The 25,688-nt window shown below is 36.1% G+C and overlaps 2 protein-coding genes across 9 annotated transcripts; both read right to left on the bottom strand.

Annotated features, from left to right (window-relative positions):
• Window positions 1–181: 181 nt before the first annotated feature.
• LOC108616958 (aquaporin) lies at window positions 182–23,357 on the bottom strand. Of its 8 annotated transcripts, none has more exons than XM_089471517.1 (4): window positions 2,582–2,796; window positions 1,323–1,587; window positions 691–1,225; window positions 182–626 (listed from the first exon to the last, which is right to left on the bottom strand). In XM_089471517.1, exons 2-4 carry the CDS (start codon window positions 1,346–1,348, stop codon window positions 435–437), a joined length of 753 nt encoding a protein of 250 aa, XP_089327643.1. In that variant the 5' UTR covers window positions 1,349–1,587; window positions 2,582–2,796; the 3' UTR covers window positions 182–434. The 8 variants fall into 8 exon arrangements, with proteins under 8 accessions (XP_089327643.1, XP_089327642.1, XP_017867988.1 ...); XM_089471519.1 differs by lacking the exons at window positions 182–626; window positions 691–1,225; window positions 1,323–1,587; window positions 2,582–2,796 and adding exons at window positions 5,170–5,570; window positions 5,638–6,187; window positions 18,581–18,680; window positions 18,742–19,045; XM_089471516.1 differs by lacking the exons at window positions 1,323–1,587; window positions 2,582–2,796 and adding an exon at window positions 22,781–23,357.
• On the bottom strand, window positions 3,308–4,347 carry LOC108616957 (aquaporin-like). Its single transcript, XM_018012495.2, has 2 exons — window positions 3,657–4,347; window positions 3,308–3,597 (listed from the first exon to the last, which is right to left on the bottom strand). The coding sequence occupies exons 1-2, from the start codon at window positions 4,263–4,265 to the stop codon at window positions 3,382–3,384; spliced, it is 825 nt and encodes a 274-aa protein (XP_017867984.1). The 5' UTR covers window positions 4,266–4,347; the 3' UTR covers window positions 3,308–3,381.
• Window positions 23,358–25,688: the final 2,331 nt, after the last annotated feature.

The following is a 25,688-nucleotide window of genomic DNA, read 5'->3' as shown; positions in this document are numbered from 1 at the left end:
CTGCTTCTTTGTCTCTAAAGCAAAATATGTATGTACATATGTATATGAATATATGTCTATATATTTAAAGGGGGGTTAAATATTTCTTGTTGTTTCTCTTCTTATAATCTGAAAAAAATTGATTTGCACTTACCAAATTTTGACTCTACCATTTCAAAAGGAAAATCAAAACATTGATGAATTTGAACTCTATCGGGCTTTACTAATATATATTTGTAATGTAAACTGCATAGAATATACACATTTTCTTTACGTCTCTTACTCACTAGATTGATGCTAAGCTATGTGGTACATGCTCATCCTTAACTTAACTTTAGTTATTTTGATTTCGAATTATAGCTAAACGTCTGTCGGATACATACGAAATTCTGATACATCTATGTAAATATATATGCCCAGTGGATTATTGGGATATATGCACAGATCAAGACTAACTACGGCTGCGAAATGTTCACTTTGCTTGGTCTTTCTGGCGTATTTCTAAGGCCGTACTTGTAGGCTAATGAAGTGATTAGCGACGCTACCAAGGGGGCGACCCAGTATATCCAATGATGTTCCCAGGAGTTGTTCCACACAGCTGGAGCAAACGAACGAGCCGGATTCATGCTGGCGCCAGTGTACTGGGCCTGTAGACCCAAAGGCAAATCAATTATACAATTCTAATGTGGAGGCGTGGCATTATATACGTACCCCAGCTATGGCTATGCAGCCAATTGTGAGGCCAAAGCGAATCGGTATAGAATCCTTTTGCTCCGCATTGCGCTGATCCCAAATACCGCAGCACACACAGATCAGAACAACCGAGATGAGGAACTCAATGATGAAGCCCTGCCAATAGGGTAAGTTGCTGGCCACGAAGGTCACACAGGCACCCCTGGGGGTCAGCTCGTTGGTCATCATATTTTTGGGCAGCGATGCAACCAGCAGGCCGTAGCCAACAAGGCCTCCAAGTATCTGGGCCACAACATAGTAAATGGCCATGAACCACGTTATCTGCTCGTACACCAAGCTGGCCAGCGTCACGGCGGGATTGATATGGGCGCCCGACACACAGCCAAAGCACTGGATGGCGATGAGCACGGCGAGACCAAACGCGAATGAGGCCTGGAACGCGGAGTTACTGATCGACGGTGAGTGTGTGCAGCCCAAGCAGCCGACGTAAACCAGAATGGCTGTGCCGAACAGCTCTCCAAAGAATTTCGCAACATGTTGGAGCACCTCATTCCTGCAAGAGATAGATGGATCGAACAGAGATCTGGATTAGAACCTGGACTTTAACAACCAGCAAATTGCAGCAGACAGGCGCCCCTGAGTGCACTTGCCTCGTCTTCACACTTTGCTCGACCATTCTGCCAGCTACGTCGTTCAACAAATATCAATCGCAACGTTTTCGCCCCACGCAGTTCAACGCGCAACTGAAGACAGCGAATCTGACTCGGAGACTGCACCGTCGCGTCGGTGGTCGGTGGTTGTCGGTGGTTGTCGTTGCCCGATTAACGTAGCTACTCGACCTATTGACAGGTGCTTGCAATGCTCCACGCCTCACCCGCTACCCCCCACAGCCACATTCCAGCAATAGGCATTAATCTTCAACAAGGGCCATTATCAATTATCGAATTATCAAATGCTAAACCCAATTATCAGCTAACTCTACATATATATACTTATATATGTTCCTAATTCTTAATATTACTATGCCACTAAAAATTTTGATAACCATCTTTCAAGCTGTTGGAAAGCACTTCAGAAAACCAATTGGTTATATTTGCTATTCCGTTCAGTGATATGCATTTATGCCCAATAACATTCCTGATTAGCAAATCCGTTTGGAATATGTGATTAAGCATAGCTGCACAGTTGCTACGACTACTATATACCCTAACCATGTGTGGAATATCATAGCTCTAATAGATAGTTACCATAACTGATGGTATACCCGAACCAATCGTAAGATTGGTTCACCTATGTTTCTTCTTCTTGTGGAGTTGTACTTCCATTGTAAAACTAACATAAGGATATCACTTGTTTGATCATGTCAATGTTTGTCTACTAGTTCTTATGTGGAATATAATAATCTAGTTAAGCTTAACTTAAACGACTATCACATATCCTAACCTTAAGTTGACTTAAGTTTATATAAAAGTTCGGCTTCTGTACATTTCATTGTTAAACTTAGCTCGAGTGGAGAGTTGGCACGACTAGCACATACCCTAACCAACAGAAAGTATATCACTCTGCTTCGATCTGTTCTACATAAAAACTTAATGACACGTTTTATTTGCCGGTTTTTCTTAGAGATCGTACCAAGAATTTTATATAGGCTTATCTTTTAAATTATTGTTATTTTGTTTGCCAAATTTATAGGTGCTCAGCGTGCACAGTTCAATCATGTTTCAAATGAGTTTCATGACACTGGTATAAAAAGTTTTATGTTATTTTTAGGGACGGAAAAGTGATATCAATCAAAAGTGATATTGACACAATCTATCTCTCAGCATGACGTACGACAGAGGGCAGAAGAAACAGAACCAAAAAAAAAAAGAAGGAATAGAACAATAATATGAACCTGAATCATTCTCACCTTGGCATTAACTTCATACTAGTCTGTCGCTTTCGTCGTCCACTTTGAGTTACTCGCACTGATTACTGTAAGTACTTGTATACCCTTACTTTTAATTTTGTAAAAATTGGCAAAAAAAAAAAAATAGCAAAAGGCTAAATAAAATATATATATAAAACAATTTCTGAATACCTACAAACAATTTATCTGAATGACTGACAGCTTTTTCTACAGCTGAAATCCCTTTTTTGATGTCCAGTCATGTGGCGTTTGTTGCTCACAAGTTGGCTGGGTTTTTTTTTTCCGGGCGTTATCAAGTAAATAAAAATATGATAATTATAATACTAATAATAAAAAATCATATTGATCTATCTTCAAGCATGTCGAACAGTTTAAAGTAGTAGATTAACTACTTTTCCATTCTGTCCCCGATAGACCTTGGCGTCTCGGCAAGCCAGACAACTCTAATGTGCTGATCTCAATGACACAAATGAATATGTCTGTATATGTACACACAAATATCTGATAGCTGTCCTGACGTCGAGCTATCTTATCGATTGTCGGTCTATTGAGACACTTTCTTTAATACAAGACTTTAATTAGTGTCAGATTTTCAACAATATTTTTTTATAGCACTCTTTTTATTGTCGCTACAATAGTTTCGCTTCTCAGGCTGATAAACATATCGCACACGTTTTTTCTATGATATGGAATCGGAAGAGAAATAAATTAAAGTCGCAGACTATGTTAGTTTTAGTTAATTAATGTGATTATATTAAACTTAAACTTCACTTAAAGCTAATATAGCTTAAACACGTCCGCTAAACTTTATCAATGAAATTGATTTGGGCATTTGAGGTGCGCAGCTCGAGCTCCTCCTCGCTGCGGCCCTTGAATGCCAATCGATAGATGATCGAGGTGATTGCGGCGCCAACCAGCGGACCCACCCAGTAGATCCAGTGGTTCTGCCAGGAATTGTTCCACACCGCCGGGCCCAGCGAGCGGGTCGGATTCATGCTGGAGCCAGTGAACAGGCCCTGTGGGAATCGAAATTGAACTTGTACGAATTACGAATACGCTCTCATTTTACTCATACCGCCGCCAAGTTGAGGCACGAAACTGTCAGGCCGAAGCGAATGGGCACCGAATCCTTCAGCTTGGCATTGCGCGGATCCCACACCGAGCAGGCGACCATGGTCAGGAAGCAGGTGATCAGCAGCTCAATGAAGACGCCCTGCAGCACCGAAATGTCCTTGCTCAGAACTGTGACACAAACGCCCGCCGGCTCGTCCACGCCCACAATGGCGTTCAGGGGCAGCACAGCCTTCAGCAGGCCGTAGCCAATCAAGCCGCCTGCCACCTGGGCCACCAGGTACGCTATGGCCATGTACCAGTTGATGACGCCGTAGATCAGGGCCGCCAGCGTGATTGCCGGATTGAGATGGGCGCCCGAAATGGAGCCGAAGCTCTGTATGGCAATCAGAATGGCCAACCCGAAGTTCAGGCTCAGCTCGAAGTGTGAGTTGAGAAACAGGGGCGTGGTCACACAGCCCATGCAGGCGACGAATATGAACGTGGCCGTGCCCACCAGCTCGCCAAAGAAGGCGGCCACTCGCGCTCGATTCTCGGCGCGCAGCTTGAGGTAGCGCCATCGCGCCCTGGAGCTGGTGGTGGAAACGTTAATGGTTAACCTCTGCTGCGACATGCTAGCCAAATACAACTGAGCCAACTGTCTGCGTCCGTGGGCCTAGTTAGCCTAGTGTTGGCTTCGAGCAGCGCAAGGTTTCGACTTTAAATTGGACCCTAATCAATCAATATGAATTATAAAACCTTAATGCTAATTATTATGAGAATTTTGTATATATTTTTTTAAATTTTTTTTTTTTGCTTAGATATGGGACTTTTTACTATTTGCTATTGTCATCGTGTAGTCAAACCCCATTCTCAAATTAATAGATAATTTATCATGGTTCGAACTCTGAGAATTCCTTACCCACATTGCCACCCGGCGTGCCACTTAATGCCCAATCTTATCACCCCGAGATCTATGAATATGGCGCCTCAACTTGGCCAATACGCGCAGTTATCGCAAAGAACATTTGACTCATGATTGCCAAAACATCCAGTGCTGGCCTACTTTTAGGCGTTCACAGTTCAAGTGGGCGCTATATAAATGTAAAAACTATGTAAGATTAGACAGGATCATCGGAGTAATAAATAAGTCGTAATACTGTTGAGTGAGATTTAGGAATAGATAAGTGTTGATATATGGTATATAAACTGACATATAAGTCCTAGATATACAATATGATGTATAAATCGACATATATGTATGTAGGTTGTATATAGTCTTAGCTACAAGAAATGATCTGAATAATTTTAATTTAAAAATCAATAAATAATAAAAATTTATGATATACTATTTTTATATTAAATTTAAAATAAATACATTTTATTTACATTTATTTATTTATTTAAATAAGTAAAATAAAAATGTTGACTGTCAACTGGAATTTCAATATGTGTGAATATTTTTGTATTTATAGTATGTATTATATTATTCATTTATTGATTTTCACACCCATCCCATCTGAAGAAACCCAACTTGCTCATGATAGAAAAAACTTCTTTATTAATCGATGATTTCTATTAGAGTACAACAATTGCATTAGCATAGAAGTCGTCGATAACGATCTTAGCTTAAAACTAATTAGATTTTCTTTAAGTGTGTATGTGTGTGTGTGTATGCCCTGTACAGTGGGGCAATTTTGGCACAGTGTTATACAATTGTCTATGAGAGCTGAACGTCCTCCAGTTGGCGCAGTTTCTCGTCGGAGACGACCTGGGCCTCCACAACCTCTCGCCGGAAGACGGTCTTGTAGGCGACGGCAGTGATGGCAGCACCGCTCAGCGGTGCCAGCCAGTAGATCCAGTGCTTGAGGAAGTTGCCGTTCCAGAGCGCCGGCGCAAAAGATCTGGCTGGATTCATGCTGGCGCCAGTGAAGGGTCCCTGCAAGCGAAACTCAGGAATATTAACAACAAATTTCCTCTCTCAGATTTGGGCGACATCAACTTACCGCGGCACAGGCCAAACAGGCAATGGCCAGGCCAAAGCGAATGGCCACCGAATCGTGGTGCTTGGCATTGCGAGGATCCCAGACGCCGCAGCAGACAATAACTAGAATGCCGGTGGCAACGAACTCAATGCCGAAGGCCTGCAGATTGTTGACCTCGGAGTGGGGCAGGGTCACGCACAGGCCGTTGGGCACATCCAGCGTGGATGGGGGCAGCAGGGCCATCAGCAGACCGTAGCCAATGAAGCCGCCCAGCATCTGCCCGACAAAGTAGACGAAGGCCATGGGCAGCGTGACCAGGTCATAGATGTAGGCCGCCACCGTGACCGAGGGATTCAGATGGGCGCCCGACACACAGCCAAAGCATTGAATGGCAATGAGCACAGCGAAGCCGAAGTTCAGAATGATCTGCAAATGATTGTTGGGAAAGAGATCTGTTTTCACGCAGCCCATGCAGCCGAGGAACACCAGAATGGCTGTGCCCATCAGCTCGGCCAGGAAGCAGCTGATTTTATCCAAAGTCGATGCCTTCATTTTGAATACCTTCAAACAACTGAAATGCGAAACGTTTACCATTTAATTAGCCAACTCGACGGGTTTGTTTATTATTTAATTTTTTTTTTTTTTCGATTTGTAATCGAACTGCCATTAGCAGGCAAACAGTCGACGGCGCCTACACAAAATCAAATCAACTTCATCAATCATGCTCGAGCATTAGCCACAGGCCATCCATGCCTAAGCCTTTCAATTAAATTTGATCTTATGCACACTCACAAACACACACACACATGCACTACTGTACTTCTGCCTCTATTATAGAATGAAAGCTTTGCTTATTGTTGCATTTGCTGTTTGAGCTGCTGCAATTGATTTTTATGTTGCCTAGACGCAATATTCGATGTTACTGTTGCGAATTTGCTTGTTGCAGCATTGATTTTTCCAACTATTCTCTGAGACACCAGCTGGCCTAAACATATGTCTGCCAGTTGAACTACTCAGCTGCCATATGGCTAAACCTGCTCAAAAATATCCTAGGGGAGAGACTGGCAAATGTTGTAGGGCGTATAGAAAATATAGACAACTGATAAAGTGAAACTAGATTCTTAAGCTGTGCTATCTAAGCAAGCGTTAAGCTAGTTAGAGCTCTAGGCTTTGATATTATCTTAGTTTTGGCTAGAGAAATTGCTATATAATTGGAAAAAGAAGAAAACTATTGAAGCCAGATATTATAACTATATGTTAGTTATTTAATATAAATTTTTCTATTTTTTTTTTAATTTTTATTATTATTTTTTTTAATTTTTATTATTTTTTTTTTTTAAATTTTTATTTAGATTAATTCCACGCTTTAAAGTTGTTCACGTAAATAATATCTTTGTTATAAGAAAAACTTTGCTCGCACTTTTGATTTTTTCGGCTCACATATAATTTGTCGAATATTCGTTTTTTCTCTTTCAAAAAATCTATATTTAAATATTTTTATTGACAAACTTTTGTATGCTATACCAAAGTGAAAACTTTAGATATACTATTGGAAATAGAAATTAAAAATAGTTAAATAATATAAGCATGTCTTACAGCTACTAAAAATATTTAAGCAAAATTTTTGGAAATTTTAATAGCTGTTTAAAGCCATAAAAATAGCTGTAAAGCTGAATTCTAGCAGTTATTTCATATTTAATAACTTTTTAAAGATATTTTCATTAGAAAAATCAGATGAACTGTAAATGTAAACATAAATACGACAGCGACTCTTCAAAGAAAATTCTAAACACTCCACATTTGGCTTGCATTAAGCTGGCAAAATATAATAATTTAATGGCTCATTTAAATTATAAATAATTTTTTATAGAGCCGTATTTTCCCTGGAATCCAATGCTTTTTTAAACAAATATTGTTTTCTATTTATTTTATGCACAATATTTTTCCCATTTTGTTCATTTGAAGGTCAAATTGGGTGCCAAAGTTTGCGTAATTTGTTTTTTCAAAATATAGAGAAGAAAGCACAGTCTATACAATTTTTTTATAACCAACAAGTTTTTTATGGAAGTTTATTTTTGATATTTACCGATTCAAGCACTCGCGACTCATGCTAACGGTATTTGTGTATTTATAGAATATTTGTATATGCGAATGTCTTTTTCTGAGTTACAAACTCGATCGAGCTGCTCCACTGTCAATGTCAGTCTGAGCGTTGGAGTGTCACTGGCAAATATTTATATATGTATATATCCATAGTGCGCCAACTTATATATCTTCTGCGTAAATCAAACGCCACCCATTTTTAGCTGCGAGAGACCCTACGAGAGGCAAATTAGCAAATAGCAAATCCTCCACAAGCAGCGAACGATGCTCGACGCTCGCTTCTCGCTTCTCGATGCTGAGCAACAAGACACGAGCCGAGTCGCGTCTCCAGATATCGTCAGGCAGAGATATCACACTCTCTGCACGTTTTACAAGCGCACATGCTCAGCGCTCTCCACTTATTACGAGAGCTATATTTAAAAATAAAAGCAATATAAGTAAATAGTGTCTACTCTTATCAGGCAGCGTTCATATTCACTTATTTGCTCCAACAGCTTCTCCGACTATATGAATGGGCTTGAATTATCAGCAATAGGTGAATAGCAATATATTTACAGTATTTACTTGTGTGACGTTTACTGCAATTCGCACTTTAAAAGGTTTACTTATCAGCAAGAATAAGGAGCAAGGCTTTAATGGGGAGTGGCCTGACTGGGAGATGCCCTAAGCGAACCTTTTTAGAACCTTGTACTAGATGCAGATTGATATGAATATAATGGCTATATATATGTACATATTTAGGCACATTGGTAGGTATATATAGGTCAGGTCATCTTTATATATCTTTTGCTAATGGCATAAATGGTAGTAGATATGTAAAGGTCTCTTTCATTACTCGAATATTAATTTGATTACGAATAGAAATAATAAAAGAGGCAAAAACAAATATTGAAAATACCCAAACGAACTTATCGTAGTAGATAGTATAGGGTGGGCAAAACTGGAAAGGCAAACTTCAGTGCTCTAGTTCTTAAAGGTTTCAAGATTAAGCCTAAGATTGATTCGCAGACAAATAGAAAGATCGAGAATTCCATATCGGCTCGTTTGCTGCTCCTAATCAAGAATGTTTATATATACATATATCAAGAATATATTTACACTTTAAAAAACGTTTACTCTCTTTATCAATAATCAATGGGCGACATCAATCAGTGCAGCGCCTATCAGCGTATCGGGCGCTGTCAGTCAACAACACTGACGCAATTGCAGCAGCAACAGTAGAAGCAGCGGCAGCAGCAATATCAAGTGGCAAATTGCAAATTGCGTGCCACGCAATGTGTGTAAATAAATCAGTGCAACAATTCACATTTGATTCTGTGGCACTCGTCTATCAAAGCCGAGCACGCAATGCCCCGTTAAATGTCTCAATCGTCATTGCACTTCAATTGAGCAAATGAAAAGTAACCCGAACCACATGCTCTGAATGAACACTGAGCTGATATGCAATCTGAAGTATATATGTTCACATATATAACATTTGTATATATATAATATATGATGGTTTTTTTCGCTCGGCATGTGGCTAAATATAAAATGTTTTTATTGTTTATTTCATTTTTATTTTTTGCAATTTTTTTTTATATTTTTTTATTGGACAATCTGAATACGATAACCTTTCTGATCTTAATCCCGTTCTCATAAAAACAAATGTATTTAGTGCTTGCGCTCGTCCACCTATTCGTAATCGCCGAGGTATAATACCAATGGGAAATATTTGTCTGTCGAGGGTATTTCGAGCCGATTGTGAAACATATACTGCATACGAGGAAATGTTTTTAGTCCTATATTAAATATTTATAGGAATATCTTTGTATATTAAATTTTGTTTTTGTTTGTATATTTTTTTTTTGATTTAAATATAGAGTAGCTGGTAAATAAAGCTATCTTCTGTTTACTTTTTACAGGGCATCCCAGGTTCAGTTAAATGTGTTTACTATATTATATATTATTTGTAATCTTGAATTTTTTACCTATATATATATTGCCACCTTCCTGATTTCTTCGTATACCCATTATGTCATTAAAAATTAATTCACTATGTTTCTATCATATCTGCAATCTCATAAGTAATCGGTTTGCTTTAGATATATATAAACTAAATCAATAATTGACTTAATACAAAGTTGAAAGTATAAAATCCTCATCAATTCTCCATTATATGTCATACTATATCATATACCTTAGGCAAATAACACCTTTATATGGTAAATATGCAAGTAAACGAACTTTATTTTCATAGTCAGTGTCTACGCATCGAACAGTTGCAATTGTGAATGCGCATGGGAGTTACTCAACTGTTTAGCGCTTTTCACAAATGCCCAATGATAATATTTGTAATTGTCTTTTGCTGGGGTTACGAGAAACGTTTGGCGAATAGCCAACGTAAATATTATGTTAACTGATTGACGGAGACATAAACGTGTGTGGGAGCCGTCAGAGAGAAAGAGCAAGAGTAAAAGCACGAGAAAGAGCTCACGCGTTTTGGCAAGGGGAATGTATCTGAATGGTTCATCTACGAAATATATAAAAATAAGTATGCCAAAATAACAATTGAAAAACAATTTCGATTATATCATTAAACAAACCAAGCACGTTTTTGCTTGAGGCAAAAAGCAAAAGCCATATCAAATCAGAGCTGTGCTACCCAAACGGAACTTGTCCGAAGTTGTTTGAATTTATGTCCAAAGTGTGCGCTATGCAAATAAATCAATTATCTATAGCGGGAATCGTGAGCTTTTTATTATTTATAAGTTTTTGTTTTTAATGTTTTCTACAAACAATTTGCTAATTGACTTGCCCGGAAGGATCACGCAGTACTAGCGCAGCATATCATGAATTGGTTGCATGTAAAGCGATTCGATTCGATTAGCGTTGGATTCTATTCTTAAATTAGAAATCACAACTTTTCCAATAAGAATAATTGTGTTAATTAACATTTAATTGGCGGTTTAATATCAGGAATGGGGCCGCGAGCAGTAGCCATTGATAAGCCTCAGCGCAATGTTGTTGTGCAGCAAGAGAACTTTCAAAGAGAATTGAGAGCGAGCTTTTTGCAGCTTTTATGTAGACTTTTCTTTCTGAAACTTGTTAAGAGGATTACGTTAGAAGCTTTCGCTAAGCTTTCATGTGCACGCTTTTTGTGTGAGTGGAAAAGCTTTTGACGATCTTTATCGATTGAGGCATTAATTTTTAACGGCTCACAGAGAAATCGAACATTTTTAGCTGTTTTTTTCCGAGACGCGGACGAATGGAAAATTTTAAGTAATTTAATTTTTTGTATTTTAAATTTTAATATGAATATGTTAATTACTATTATTGATTTTTCTAATATGTGTATACTTTAATTTATTTATAGATACATTTTTTTATACGTATGTATTTTTATACCCTGAACCCATTGAAAATGGGAAATCAGGGTATAATGGTTTTGTTGAAATGTATGTAACAGGCAGAAGGAGGCGTGGCAGACCCCACAAAGTATATATATTCTTGATCAGGGTGACGAGCTGAGTTGATTTGGCCCTGTCCGTCTGTCTGTCTGTCCGTCTGTCCGTCTGTCCGTCTGTCCGTCTGTCCGTATGTTTGAACGCGTCGATTTCCGAAGATATAAGAGCTAGAGACTTCAAATTTTTTGTAAAATGTTCGTAATTACAGCGCGGATATCGAGTTTATCATTAAAAATCGATAACTCATCCCGATCTTTTTTTATCGATATAAAACCTTATCGAAAACCAGTTATAAAATTATATCTTCTACACCTTTATTGCTAGAGTCCCCAAATTTTGTATATATGCCTATATGCAATTTATACAATTTCGGTTTTTGTTAAAATTTACCCCCCACCTCTAAATTCACCCCCTCACCCTCACTTTTGTAAAAAGCGTATTTCAAATACTAGAGACTTGTGCTTTGGCAATTACATGCATATCTATGTTATATTCATAATCTGAAAGTTTCATGAAGATCGTACGTCCACAAAAAAAGTTATTAAACAATTAAGTTCTCATAGTAAGCGCACACTGCAGCCCATGCGTGTTTATGCGTGGGTGCTTGTGTGTGTATGTGTATGTGTGTATGTGTATGTGTATGTGTGTGTGTATGTGAGTGTGTGTATGTGTTTGTGTCTGTATGCGTGTGTGTGTATATATGCCTGTGTGTGCGTATGTGCGTGTGTGCGTGTGTGTGTGTGTGTGTTTCTTGTGTAAGCTGAAAGACGCGAAAATTGATTGAAATAGCTAACACTCCAAGGGTTCAGGGGATCTCGTAGTCGAGCAGTCTCGACTAGAGCTTTCTTACTTGTTATATAAATTTTTGTGTTTATTTATAGTTAGATATTTTACAAAAATTTTGTTATATTTAGATTTAATATATATTATATATATTTTTTTTTATATTTCTACGTTTGTACCTATGAAAACCGTTAAAGTTTTTACAATTAGTGTACAGTTATATGAAGATCTGTCGTGGTATATTATATAAAATTTAATAAGGTTTGCGTTAAGATGTATATTTTGATTTAAACTTAGAGAGCAATAATCTTTTTCTCCATATAGATTTACTTTCTTAATGTGATTTTCATTATAGCAGATTTCTTTTTTCTAAATACAATTTTTAAAGCTGAGACGAAATATTGAATATAGAATATTAATTTATATAAATTTATGCTTTCAACTATCTCAAAATCAACCATTCATATCTCTAAAGACAATTATAATAGTCTCAAGTAGAGCATACTAATCTCAAATTCTCTATTTAAAGTCATCACACCTCTAAAACTTAGGCCTACTAGTGTAGTGGGTCAAGTTTTTTAATTGAGAGGTGCTTAAGAAGATTGATTCCAGATATGTGGCGATAATACCACTTCGAAAATGAAAACAAGCAATCCAATCCCAAAATGAGTTTTGTCTGCAATCACATACAGACATAGTCAGATACACATACATGCATACATACATAAATACGCAGATATGTACATACATAATTGCTTGATAATTGAGTAGCTCAATTTGGAAGTACTTAATTAGGATTTTGGCGTTAAGTGATCAGACAGCTATGCCAGCACACATACACACATACATACATACACACCTTATCGCTTAGATATCGCATTTTCGACTGACAATATAATATGATTTTCATTGCGAGCTGAGACGAACTGCGTTTGGTATGACATGGGACTGCGCGATGGCGCAATAACGTGTTTCCACTTCCCGATTGGCGTGTGCGATATATCTACTATTTATTGGAGCGCATCTGTTTTGATACGCTTGTCGCGTTCAGAGTGCGCTGCATCTTGTTTCCATGTCACATTGATAACTAATTCAGCTCATTAGACGTATTTGCCGTGGAATGGGCAGCGGCCAGTACTTAATATGCTGATAAGCTCGATTGATCAGCGCTGGGCATGACATTGAACGGCCAGGCAGTTGGGCAGTTAGGCAGCGTCCTGCCCGAACGTACACTTACTTTTAGTACACACTGTATGTATACTATGTCACTGCTGCTGCTGACTTTTTGCTGTTTATACTGTAAGGCGCTTATCAATGGCATTATTATCAGCTCAAGCGTTGACGTTTTATTGCGCAACACGTTTAAAGCCAACAAAGCGCCGGCGCATGCTACTTCAGTGGGGCTATAGATTCTTTTTATGGGCCCCGCTGGGCGCAATTCTCCGTTTGAAATTTGAACAGGCCCCACAAATATCTTATGCTAGTGTCGCAGCGAGTGTTCGTATTATCGCCTAGATAGCCATTGCCAAAAGACATAGGCAGAGGCTTTTGGCCAAGACAGCCGACAAAGTTAGTGAAGGTGTTTGTGGGCGTGGTAGCGCCTTATCGCACTCACATGATAGAAGACGGATGGCTGTCAACCTCGAACTGGCGCTAAACTTCACATAAATAACCGTTATATATTTCAACTATTTAACTAACTAACTATTAGTACCACTACTACTACTACTACTACTGCTACTACAATTAGTACCGCTGCTACTACTACTACTCCTAATACTTACTATTGGTACCGCTACTAATACTACTACTGCTACTACTACTGCTGCTACTACTTCTTCTACTGCTACTGCTACTACTACTGTTGCTACTACTGCTTCTACCACTGCTGCTACTACTACTACTACTACTACTACTGCTACTACTACTGTTGCTACTACCGCTTCTACTACTACTACTACTACTACTACTACTGCTACTACTACTGTTGCTACTACTGCTTCTACTACTACTGCCACTACTACTGCTACTACTATTAGTACCACTGCTACTATTACTACTACTGCTGCTGCTACTACTACTACTACTACTGCTGCTGCTACTACTACTACTACTGCTGCTACTACTACCACTGCTGCTGCTACTACTACTATTATTGCTGCTGCTGCTACTACTACTACTACTGCTGCTGCTACTACTATTATTATTGCTGCTGCTACTACTACTACTACAACTACTACTGCGGCTACTACTTCTACTACTATTACTGCTATTACTAATACATATTTCTACAATAACTAATACTACTATTATCAGTATTAATACTACTATTTTTAGTACGACTGCAACTACTACTACTACTGCTTCTACTAGTACTATTGTAGTACTACTTTATTGCTACTACTACTACCATATTGTGATTCCCATAGTAACAATCGTACTAGTTGGGCGTTGCCTCATATCTTCATTAAGTTATACGTGATGCAAATGAAAGTTTGATTATCCGCTAAATTATTAATAAGTTCATATGAATTGCAATTACTCGGCTGGCGGCTTAATTATTTGCTGTGAGTGCGACTCGTGCTTTAATTATCACGTTATCTACAATACTGCGAGTACCAGAAGGCAGGCACTCATATTGCCCTAGGTTCTCAAAGCCTCTGGCTGGCTTATGCAGAGAGATGTCAATAAAAATCGATTTGTGTTCTAATCAGAACCTCTGCAATGAGCCATAAAGTAATATTATTCAGCGCGAATATCTATAAGTGGTTCACGATAATACGGCCATAAATCAGAAGTCAACTCTGAAAGTGTGGGCAGTAAAACAAAATCCAATTCGAATCGGAGAACAGGTCCCCTACGCATAGCTGTCAGATTTTTTAGCTTCTTAACTGGAATGCGGACAGAGCATAAAAATGGCCTTTAATGCTGTCACCTTTATTGATCGGCATTTGCTATTACAAAACAATGCTGATCTCATCGGAGTAGGTCGCAGAAATGACAGCAATAATTATAATTAAGTCTCTATCACGTGCGTATACTTAATGTCACATTGTCTCTGAACACCGAGATGGAAGAAGGTGTGTAGCAAACATATCATATGTCAACTGATGAATGTGACACCTGACCACACGAAATAGCTCAATTGTCATGCGAAATCTTCCATTTTAGCAGGCATACGATAATCACATTTATTGAGTTATCAAAAATTCATATAGGACAATATGAGACTTGCGTGTGGCTTCGATTCGATGAGCTCCATTACATACTGATGGATTTATCAAAATATATGGTGCAAATTAACAAGTTGCGAATGTCTTTCAATTAGCTCATCCATTAAAATCCCCAAGACTCGACGTCAGGTGTCACACGGCTTACATAACTCTGTGCTCGAGTATTATCACAGTATGGGCAACACACGCCCACAAAAGAAGATTCGAAATAATTATGGATATATATAGCAGTGGAAAATATCGCAGAACTCAAATGCTAGCTGCTAATATGTAAGGTATATATGTATATAATTTAGAAAATAAACAACAAATTGCGTTAACACGTGCTGAACTGGGCTAAGTCGACGTCAGAGATCTATATACCCTGTGAGTGAGGGCAGTAAATGGGAGATATCACAGTCTGGTTAATAGTATAAGCAATTATAACAACTCGTAACTGTCTAAAGTTTAAGTACCTCGTGAATGCATACTAATCAAAGGTAGATTAAAAATCGCACAGGTGACAAGGGTCTTTGTAGAAGTAGTAAAAGATAAAAGATATACTAAACTTGGATTGATGTTGGAAATTTATCTGGCTTGCAAGCAGAAATAAAAGTTGTGTCAACAAATATCAGCTAAAGTAATCTTCTATATATGCCCTATAAATATTAATAGAAGACGCTACACCAAATTACTGATAGCTATTTGGATCATATCTATAATATCATTCTGGTAGTGAGGAAGGCCCGCGGAAGGCCAAAGCTAAAAACAAATTTTGGAATTTTTAGCTGCTGATAAGTTTGACTCAGTGTCTACGAAATATCTTGGACTAGACACTTAGACAAAATTATATAAATAATTTGATTTATATTAATAAAAGATAATATTAATAAGTGCTGCGAATTGCTGAAAAAATATTTTAGCGGCATTTTAGCCGCTGATAAGAAAACTATTGAAAAGTCCGTTGATAGATAATACTAAAAAAAATGGTTGAAATAATCTAATAAATATTAATTTATAATTTTCCTGCTATTCTACTGATAATTGTGGACGGTGACGGTTATTTAATAACTACCTTTAGTTCACTCTTTATAATGGTTTATAGGGTAGCTGTTGTTTGGTTTGACTTGTTCCATTCTTGACTTTTAGTTCATACAAAAAAAAAAAAAAAAAAAAAAAAAGAGAGAAAGAAATTCACTGCTGCAGCTAAAACCGGCTCGACTCGAACCAGTCGACTGTCTAGATATTGCACTGTTTTATATGAATAGCTTTCACCTAAATAAAAATCAATGTCAAGTTAATATATTCTTCTCTTTTGCTCCTACACAGGCCAACAAGATTTGGTTAACAGAAATTAGACTCTTCGACGTGTATATAAAGCAGCTGATATCTTGCCCACAAAAATTATGATGTTCAAATTTAAATTGTGCTCTGGAATCTCTGTTATCATAGACATGAAACATAACCGACAAAGTAATATTTTATTACAATTAAGATTAGAATAGATAAAGAACTGAAATTTTTATATTTTGTTTAAGCATATTGTTGAAAATCTTTGAAGATCTTAAGCCTCTATCGTAGCTTTTATATTATTTAAAATATATTTGGTTGGATCTATTATTATAGTTTTTTGCTGAGAGGTGATATTCATACTCCAAAAAAGTCTAAAAATATATTAAACCAAAAATAATTTTTTTAAAAATTTGTTTAATTACTTTCATATTATGGAATGCAAAGCTAATATTAAGTTATTAATAAATTAATTAATTCATTAATTTGAAGCAATCCACAAATTTCGACTTCCATAAGCTATTTTTAGCTAATTTATTAATATTTCCTGCATCGCCGTTCCAGTTATAAAGTTCATTTCACTTTCTTAAATTTATGCAAATAAATTACAGAGTAACTGCAAGTCAATAAATTTAAATTCCATTGCCTGCATATTTGCTTAGCTCTTTTTATAAGACGCACATCAACATTTTATCTGGTTTGAGCCGCAAGGCGAATGAAATAATTTTCTTTTTTTGGGTGTTTGTTCTTATTTGGCATTCAGATAAAATTTTCATGGTTGTATCATTATAAACATGCTAAATGTGTGAATTGTGAGCAACTATTGACATAACGTACAAAGCGGCGCTGCGATTATGAGGTAAATATGAAAAATAAAATAAAATGAATTCAAATTGAGCAACTGAAGTTTAGTCTCTTGTGGATCGTACGATTCTAGTCTAGTCTAGTGGCATATGCACTATTTGGTTATCAAGTGTGGCATTTAATAGAATTGCTGACCCTGCGCCAAATCAAATTGCAATCTTTCTTTAGTTTAATGGTAATTTTGATAAGAGACGAATGGAACGCGAATAGCGCGCGCATTTATCAAGAAATGCGTGCATAACACATGTATAACACTTATAGAACCGAAAATAAAAAATAAAAAAAAAAAATAGAAAACAAGAAAGAAGAAACAGAAAAAACTGGAACAACATGCATATAGAATCTATATTATAGACAGAGAGCAGCAGAAGTATCAGCTGCACATACATATACAATATTTATACATGTATGTATGTATTTGTGTATTTTCGAAATATTTCCAAAGAGCTGAAGTCTGAATGTTTTAAAAATAAAAGCTTTGTCGCATCTAAGGCGATTGCACGTAAAATAAAAAAAAAAAAAAAAACATATTTTTTAATACGATTTCGGCATATTTTTATAAATAACTTTTCAGTGAGTGTTGTTGCAATATCAGTGCGAAATCAGCTTAAGTACTTGTAACTAACTGAAATGAGTGTTTGACGGAAAAACTTTGAACTCGCCGTATCAGCGGCGTATATCTCTCCCTCTTTCTCTATATATATAAGTATATATATATGTATATCTTTGTGTATTCCATTTGAAATCAATTTCGATTCACTTCAGTACCTATATCTCTCTGTATATATATTCTCTTTCAATTCAAATTCAGCTCAGACTCGATTCAAAAGTTTTGCCAATAAATATCGTTTGTTATATAAGATGGTTTATAATTCTATGCGCTATCTCCCACGTGCAAGATTTTACTACCCATTGCATTTAATGCAAAATAATGCACATAATTATAAGCCAATAATGCGGCAGTTAATAAACAACAACAACTACAATAATAATAATAATAATAATGTATAAAAAAAGCCAGCACTTGCTAAGCTACTTTGTATATGGGATAGAAGGTAGAACAAAGTAGAGTCGGGTCGGCTTGGGTCGGGTCGGGTATAAGGCGTGTGCTTGTACATTGTTTTTGATATTCAAGCAGGCGCACAACAACAATTAAATGCCATTTAATCAATATTAAGTACATAAAAAGCAACAACTGTAGATAGCGTCTGGGCCGACAAAGGCCAGGCCCCAAAAAATAAAGCAAAAACAAAAATATGCACATACGATAAGCTTGGATATGAATAACTTGAGAGCTCTGCAGTTCGATTCACAATTTTCGCTGGCGACCGCTATCAGCATTCCACACGCAACATATTTAAATGAACTGTTAATTAAGTCACAAGATTTGCTTAGCACACAAGACAAGAATTAGAACAGGTAATTACCTAAAAAGGCTCAGAAGAACTCAGGATAGAACGGTAACGGCAAATTCCACCAACTGCGGTGTTCAATGAAAACTGAACGATTTATGCACTGGATGCCTTTTTATATAGATCAAAAAAATGTCTTTGAGCAGTGACAGCAGAAGCAGAAGCGGCAACAGCAGCAGCAGCAGCAGCCACGTGAAGAGAGTATAAATTTCTCTTAGTCTGTTTTGCACTTTTGATGAATTTTTGAAACAAGTTTTCTAATTAATTAGTGTTTGACGCACACACTGGCACACACACTCACGCACTTGCCGAAGCAGCTGACTGGGAACTAACCTGCGCTTTTGTCGATCGTTTGATTGCAATTAAAACTCTTGAAGACAGCAGCGAAAGGCGCGTGCGATCAACTTCGGCAGCGCGAAACAGAATAACAACAACAACAACCAAAACGAGCTTCAGCCACCATGGCGTATTATTGTTGCTTATTACTGAAAGCAGCGCAGTCGACGAGTCGAAACTTTGCTGCTTATCAATCGTAAGAAGAGCGAGAGAGAGTACGAGAGAGAGAGCGCGAGAGCGAGTGGCGTCGTGAGAGCGCGCTCGTTTGAGTGTGCGCCAGCGCAGCGAGCTTTTTCGGCGTGTAGCTGCTACGGAAGGTTACGCACGCCGCAGATAAGCGATAGAGATGTGCTGCGTAAGCTTTTTTTGTTATTTTTGGCCAGGCATTATGTAACGTAAGCAGAGTTAACGAAGTTTTTAAGCGGTAACTTTCCCATATGCAAATGAATGTGTGCACAGCATTTTGTTAGTATAAGACTTGGGCACAGCTGTATAAGAGTTTATTCATATTGGCATATGAGTATAGATCCAAGCTTGTTCTCTTATTTTGGCTGCTATATTTAAATAACTAGTATTCTTTTAATTAGAACAAAGAGCTGAGTGGCCTTAAAAGTTTTTTTTTTTTTTTTTTAAATATATGTTGTTTATATACTAGTTTTTTTTTTTACTTGTGTACAAACATAACCTAAATCAATTAAGTTTATACGTGCTTTTCTTCTTATTGAAAACTGCATTATATATTTAAACAGAATTGAATAAATTGAAAGACCTTGAAACTCGATACGTTTACAAATAAACAGTATACAGTTATTAACTATGTATTATGCATTACTTCACAACACTGACTTCTGCCCTCGACTGAAGCATTGAAATTTGGCGCAGTTCTGCTTAACAAACTAATTTATTTTGTCATAATATTAACAAACACAAAAGATGAATGAAAATTTAAAATCTATTAGATCATTGTTTCAATGCTGATATTATACGCTATCATTTTAGGCTATCAATAGCATAGTAAACAAAGCCAAGTCATTTGGGCTAGCGTGCGCTTAGCCTAATTAAATTGTTTAAACAATTTAAGTAGAGCACTGAACCGTTGACTGACTGTCAGGAAATGTAAAATAAATAAATTAATAATATATAATATAAATATGAATAAAAACATATAAATATACAATAAATATACAAATTTAGCTAGAGCTTTGCCAATGAGCCTTTTTCCAGCCAAACTCAAATAATGCTAGGCTAGCTAGAAACTTTTCTTTGGCGGAAGTCTAGCTGCTGATTATAGCAGATGACTGAAAGCTTGAATGACCTCTGCCATGCGCATATAACGGCTGCTGCCTTGTGGAAATGTCGAGGCCAATAGAATATTTAACCAACTCCAAATTGAATTTATAAACAAAAAGTGATATTTAAAGTTCATGCGAGTAGATTATGTATTTAGTTAGAATTCAATTAATATGCTTTAGGCACAGACGTTTTGCGTGTAGAAGCCAAGATCCAAGATCTTTCAATTGTTGAATTATGTAACTATCTATGTTTTTTTTTTTTTTTTTTTTTTTTTTTTTTTTATAACTATAACAATTAAGACATTGCTCTCTTATCAATATTTCTGCATTATAGAGTTTATATAGGGTTCATTCTATATATGTAGGTTTCATATTACTAGGCTCTAAAAGATTTATATTCTATATGATCAGATTTCTAATCATTATATATAAACCATATAGGGCGTATAATATATGAAACCTATGATTTACTTTCTTTCAATATATTTTAAAAATTTATGGCTTAATCTATATAAAATGTAGAGGCTAATACTTTTTAAACATAATGCATACTCTATAGGGCTTATAGGGATAGAATTTGAATAGTATATATAATGCTGCTGTCCAGACATTAAACATGGCTTCCAATATTCCCCAACCATAAATCCTTCACTCTTGCTTCAACTGTCATCATTATCTTAATAAATCTAGTTGTAATTGTCAACTAACATGCTTTATTATATAAAGATAGAGACAGATAAGCTTGTAAGCATTCATTCCATTGTTTAAGCGTCACGCCCCGTTATTGACAGGCAATTCATCAGGTGGCATCAATTACAGCTAAAGATCTTCGTACTTACCTCTTGTGGTGCAACTTACCTGTCGAGTTTTGATCCACATAGCCCTTGGGCTGCTCTGGTAGGGCTGGTCTAAAACACATTCTCACTTATCGCACACACACGAACACACAAAACTGAACTTTATGCAATCTTCACATCCATTTCATTAGCAAAGCGGAAAATTTGATGATTGATTTCACGAGGCTTTTCCCACAGTGTTCGGCATTGACTTTAACGATTCGGGAAGCATTTTGACTTTAATTTTCTAATTTGCGGCGTCGTTTTGAAGTCGAGCCAAACCAGATATATTTATTGATATCTATCTATGTTAATGTCGCCAATGGCCAATGAATTAATATCAAATCTGAAAATCAAACAGCATCAAATTGATGATTAACAATATTTGGTCATTAATGGGTTAACAGACGACAAAAATTCACTGGGCCATTGAGCCACTAAATGATCGTGTGATCATGTGTGAGTATTTCTGGTTGTGCCCATTCATATGATTTATTATGCTCTCGGCTGGCAGCACTTGGCTTGGTTTGACCGGACTGGACTGGCCAAGCTTGTTAATCGGCTTCAACTCGTTTGTTTATTCAAGAAAAAGAACAAAAGCGAATTCAATCGAGCTTTTTTTCTGCCTATGCCATTTCCACAGAGCTTTTGCTGTGCCGAAAATGAGCAGACGCCAAAAACGTCAAATAAAAATAAATAAAGGCTGCCAAACTGTTGCACGTGACGTATACGCAATGCCCCAACGCCGTCAGCGAATGTGTGTCAAATCTTTTATTCGATTTTTGTTTGTGTTTCGTATACTGTAGCTGTTTTTATTTATTTTTTTTTTTTCGTATTTTGTTTTAATTGACTTGTTCAGGAAGTGTGTGGAGTATATTGGTTAGGTGTAATGCGATTTCAGCAGAGATGGAAAACTTTTTTTCTGGTATTGGAGTTAGAGGTTAGAAAGGTTAAAGCTAATTTCCTACTGAAAACAGCAAACCAAAAAAATAAAATATGTACATATTAATATTAATATTCGTTTCAAATTGGTGTTTTCACTAAGTTGTTTTTGCCTAACATTTACTGCTCAGTCAGTATATATATGAATATGTATGTATATAAAAAAAAAAAAAAAATATATATATATATATATATATATATATATATATATATATATATATATATATTTTTTTTTTTTTTTTTTTAGGCCATTTATACATTTCTACATTCATTTACATCGTGTCAAATCTTTATAATTGAATAAATTTCACATCTTAGTAGCCAGAATTTTCCACATTTGAAAAGCCTCAGAAATAAATAATGCTTGAGTGGCATGATAAGCGTGGCATGGTAAAGCGTAAATAAATCATAAGCTCTTCATATGAGTGCAAAAATTGATAAATCTTTTAGCTGGATCATTATTGACCTCTTTAACATACCCAAAAATTATAAATATTGAAATAAATTGAAACGTTTTTCGCAGCGTGAACGAGTATTAGGCAGTCGGATACACGCAACTGCAGCGATTTTACCAATTTTTTGTTAGTCACTTTGACGCTCAATGATAAATGTGTTTGTATTAAATACGTTTAACTATATTAATCACACCTCTTGATTTTCTTCTTCTCGCTCGGCTGCAATTTGCAATTTGATTGCTGCTCCCCTCGATGCAGTTGCTGATTGAACAAAGCAGCAATTGAAGGCACTGTGGGCTGCTGTTGCCGTTGTTGTGGTTGTTGTTGTTGTTGTGACATGATTGCACTATTATATTGTTATACGCACTTTAGCCCTTCTTTCACACACATACACACGTGACACTTGATATGCAAATTGGTTTTTTATGCAAAATGTTGCAGACGCGACGAGGAACCTTTTGTTCGCTTCTTGATAATATTATTATTAATTTATTTTATTTATTTATTTTTTTTTTTTTTTTTTTTGATGCGACTTTGGTATCGTTGCTAGTCTCAATGTTGTTCGCAAATTATATTTATACTTGTATCAGTTTTATTTTGTATTTTATTTGTATTTTTTTTTTTAAGTATCTTGGATCTTTTTTGGATCTGCATGCACGGCCGGCTTAGCGCTGTTGCGACGCATGCGAATATTGCTTTTGGTTTGCCCAGCTACAGCGAGCTGACTGGCAGAGCAACCGTCGACACGTCGACTACGAAGCTTAAATTCATCGCAGATGGCAGCAGCGGACAATAAATATAAAAATACAATAACAAAAACAACAACAAAAGCAAAAACCAAACAAAACAAACATGCATATATATAAATATAGCTATAGATATATATATATATATATATATATATACCTAGACCGAAAGCAACAACTAGACAAATGGCAGCAAGTGTCGTGTAAAACGACTTTTGGCTATGGGCTGAATTTGTGAGTGAATCCATTGCAAATGTGTAAGCGAGGGTATTTGCGCTTAATGCAGCTGTATGTAACGGGTTCGAGTGAGAGCTGAGCGCGGAAGGTCGAAGGCCTGAGTTGAAGAGTTGAAGAGCGAAGAGTGAGCGAGTGAGCGAGTGAGAGTGAGACGGATAACAAGTGGAGCAAAACTTGTGCAGTTAGTATTTAAATGATTTCAGTAGATTACTTTAATATAGATAAAAGAGATGTAAGAGAATCTATTTATGTTGCCAACAGAAGAGACTTACATATATGTATATATTATAATATTTAACAGATATAAGAGAATTTATGTATGTTGCTTATGTGTATATGCTGTTGAGCTAAAAACTGGAAAAAAACAAGGTTTTATGACCCAAATATTAAACGTTCTTAAATCAAAGAGTAACTTTGGCCATTCATGAAATATATACAAACAAATATTTGTCTAACATACGCATACTTATGCTCATACTTCAAGCCTAATTAATCTCAGTTAACTGTATAATAAAGATGTCATACATTTTTCTAAAATGCACTTTAAATTAAAGTTTATTTAAAATTCTTTTTTATTTATTCAATTTTTTGTTTTTTTTTTTTTAATTTTTAATTTTTTATTTTATTATTTGTATTATTATTATTATTATTATTTTTTTTTTTTTTTTAGCAGTTTTTTTTTTTCATATACAGCCAAGCTAGTTTTCTTTAAGGTAATCTTTGTGATATATATATGTATATATGTATAGTTAGTCTCTACTGCCAGACACTTTTAGTTGCTTTACTTATTCTCACATATTATATATAGTACAGCATTAGCTTTATATACCATATATGATATACATATATACAGCATTTGTCCTATATACTATCGATTAATTACTAGACTGCTCAGCAATTAGATCAACGTATTTGCTAGTCCTGTACTCCCAATTAGCACACTCGTAGTTGCTTTACTTATTTCAACAATTCATATAGTATACTAATTTATGATGTAATATATCTGATTCAAATACTATTTATACTAACTATAGAAATCTAAACAGCATTTAGTTCAGGGTATTTGCTAGTCATGCCATTCCCTAACTAATCACGCTTGCGTTTTTTGCTTTACATATTTTATCGCTTTTGCTATTTTCTTGTTGATTATTGTGCTCCACATTTTCGGTTTTTGTTTTGATTCATGCTTCATTTAATACGCTCTGGGATATGAGAGAAATGGGCGTTTGGCTCAAAGGTTTCAATGGCTTTTGTTTGTTTACAGTTCCAATAGATGCTTTAATTGAACTTGACTCTTTCTCGCTTGAGATGAATTTCTCTCAGTGCATTAAATACGCATCATATGAATGCTGATATATATATTATTTCTCGATAGTAATATCGTTTGTTTTATTCGTTGCTTTTAGGGCATCGATACTGGTGGCGGTTCGTCATAAAGCCATAAAAAATGCTTAGATATATATTGACATCAACTACGTTGTATACACAGCAATAAATTGGGCATGCGATAAGGCCAGCACTGAAAGCAGAATGCAAATGAAATAGACATTTGTTACTGTTATTATTTTATATAAAATAAATATTTGGACTACACTTTTATATATATGTATATTCAGTATTGGCATCGTTTAATGCGATAAACATTAATCCACCAATGCTCGCTAATCAATTCGATTCAGTTCACTGCGATACTAAAAATAGTCCTGCTTTGAGTACTCGGCCATGATACGGTATTAATTGATTGGGATCTGCAGATAAAAGCAAAGTGTTTTCAAGTGCTCTTGGCTAACGCTGATAGACGCAAATCTAAAACAACAACAACAACAAATCGATGTCGCTTAGCATCTTCAACTGATTGACTGATTGCCTTCAATTAATCTAGGTTTTATATTGCATGTTATAAAATCATTCTGATTCATCTACCGATTTTATTGATATTCTTGCTTGAGCCAGTGGCTTTGGTTTATGGTCTCTTTTATAGTGTTATAAAAAAGTGTAACTTAAGGTGTGAACCAGTTAAAACAACAAATTAACAAAGAATTACTGCAAAAGACTTGTCTGAATGAAGAAAGCAACAAAAACTATTGCATACTTGTATGCGCAAATAAATTTGCCTCT

Source organism: Drosophila arizonae, chromosome 5 (genome assembly GCF_054131065.1).
Source record: "Drosophila arizonae isolate 15081-1271.41 chromosome 5, UAZ_ARI_1.0, whole genome shotgun sequence".
Lineage (NCBI taxonomy): Eukaryota > Metazoa > Arthropoda > Insecta > Diptera > Drosophilidae > Drosophila > Drosophila arizonae.
This window is presented reverse-complemented; position numbering and strand designations above follow the sequence as displayed.

Excerpts from the sequence above, each read along its gene's own strand:
- LOC108616957 (XM_018012495.2), bottom strand. The coding sequence starts at position 4,265 with ATGTCGCAGCAGAGGTTAACCATTAACGTTTCCACCACCAGCTCCAGG. Across the intron at positions 3,598-3,656 it reads CGTGCCTCAACTTGGCGGCG|GGCCTGTTCACTGGCTCCAG; the intron begins GTATGAGTAAAA and ends CGATTCCCACAG.
- LOC108616958 (XM_089471515.1), bottom strand. The coding sequence starts at position 22,926 with ATGTCACAACAACAACAACAACCACAACAACGGCAACAGCAGCCCACA. Across the intron at positions 6,188-22,780 it reads GAGAAGAAGAAAATCAAGAG|TTGTTTGAAGGTATTCAAAA; the intron begins GTGTGATTAATA and ends TTCGCATTTCAG. Across the intron at positions 5,571-5,637 it reads CCTGTTTGGCCTGTGCCGCG|GGACCCTTCACTGGCGCCAG; the intron begins GTAAGTTGATGT and ends TTTCGCTTGCAG.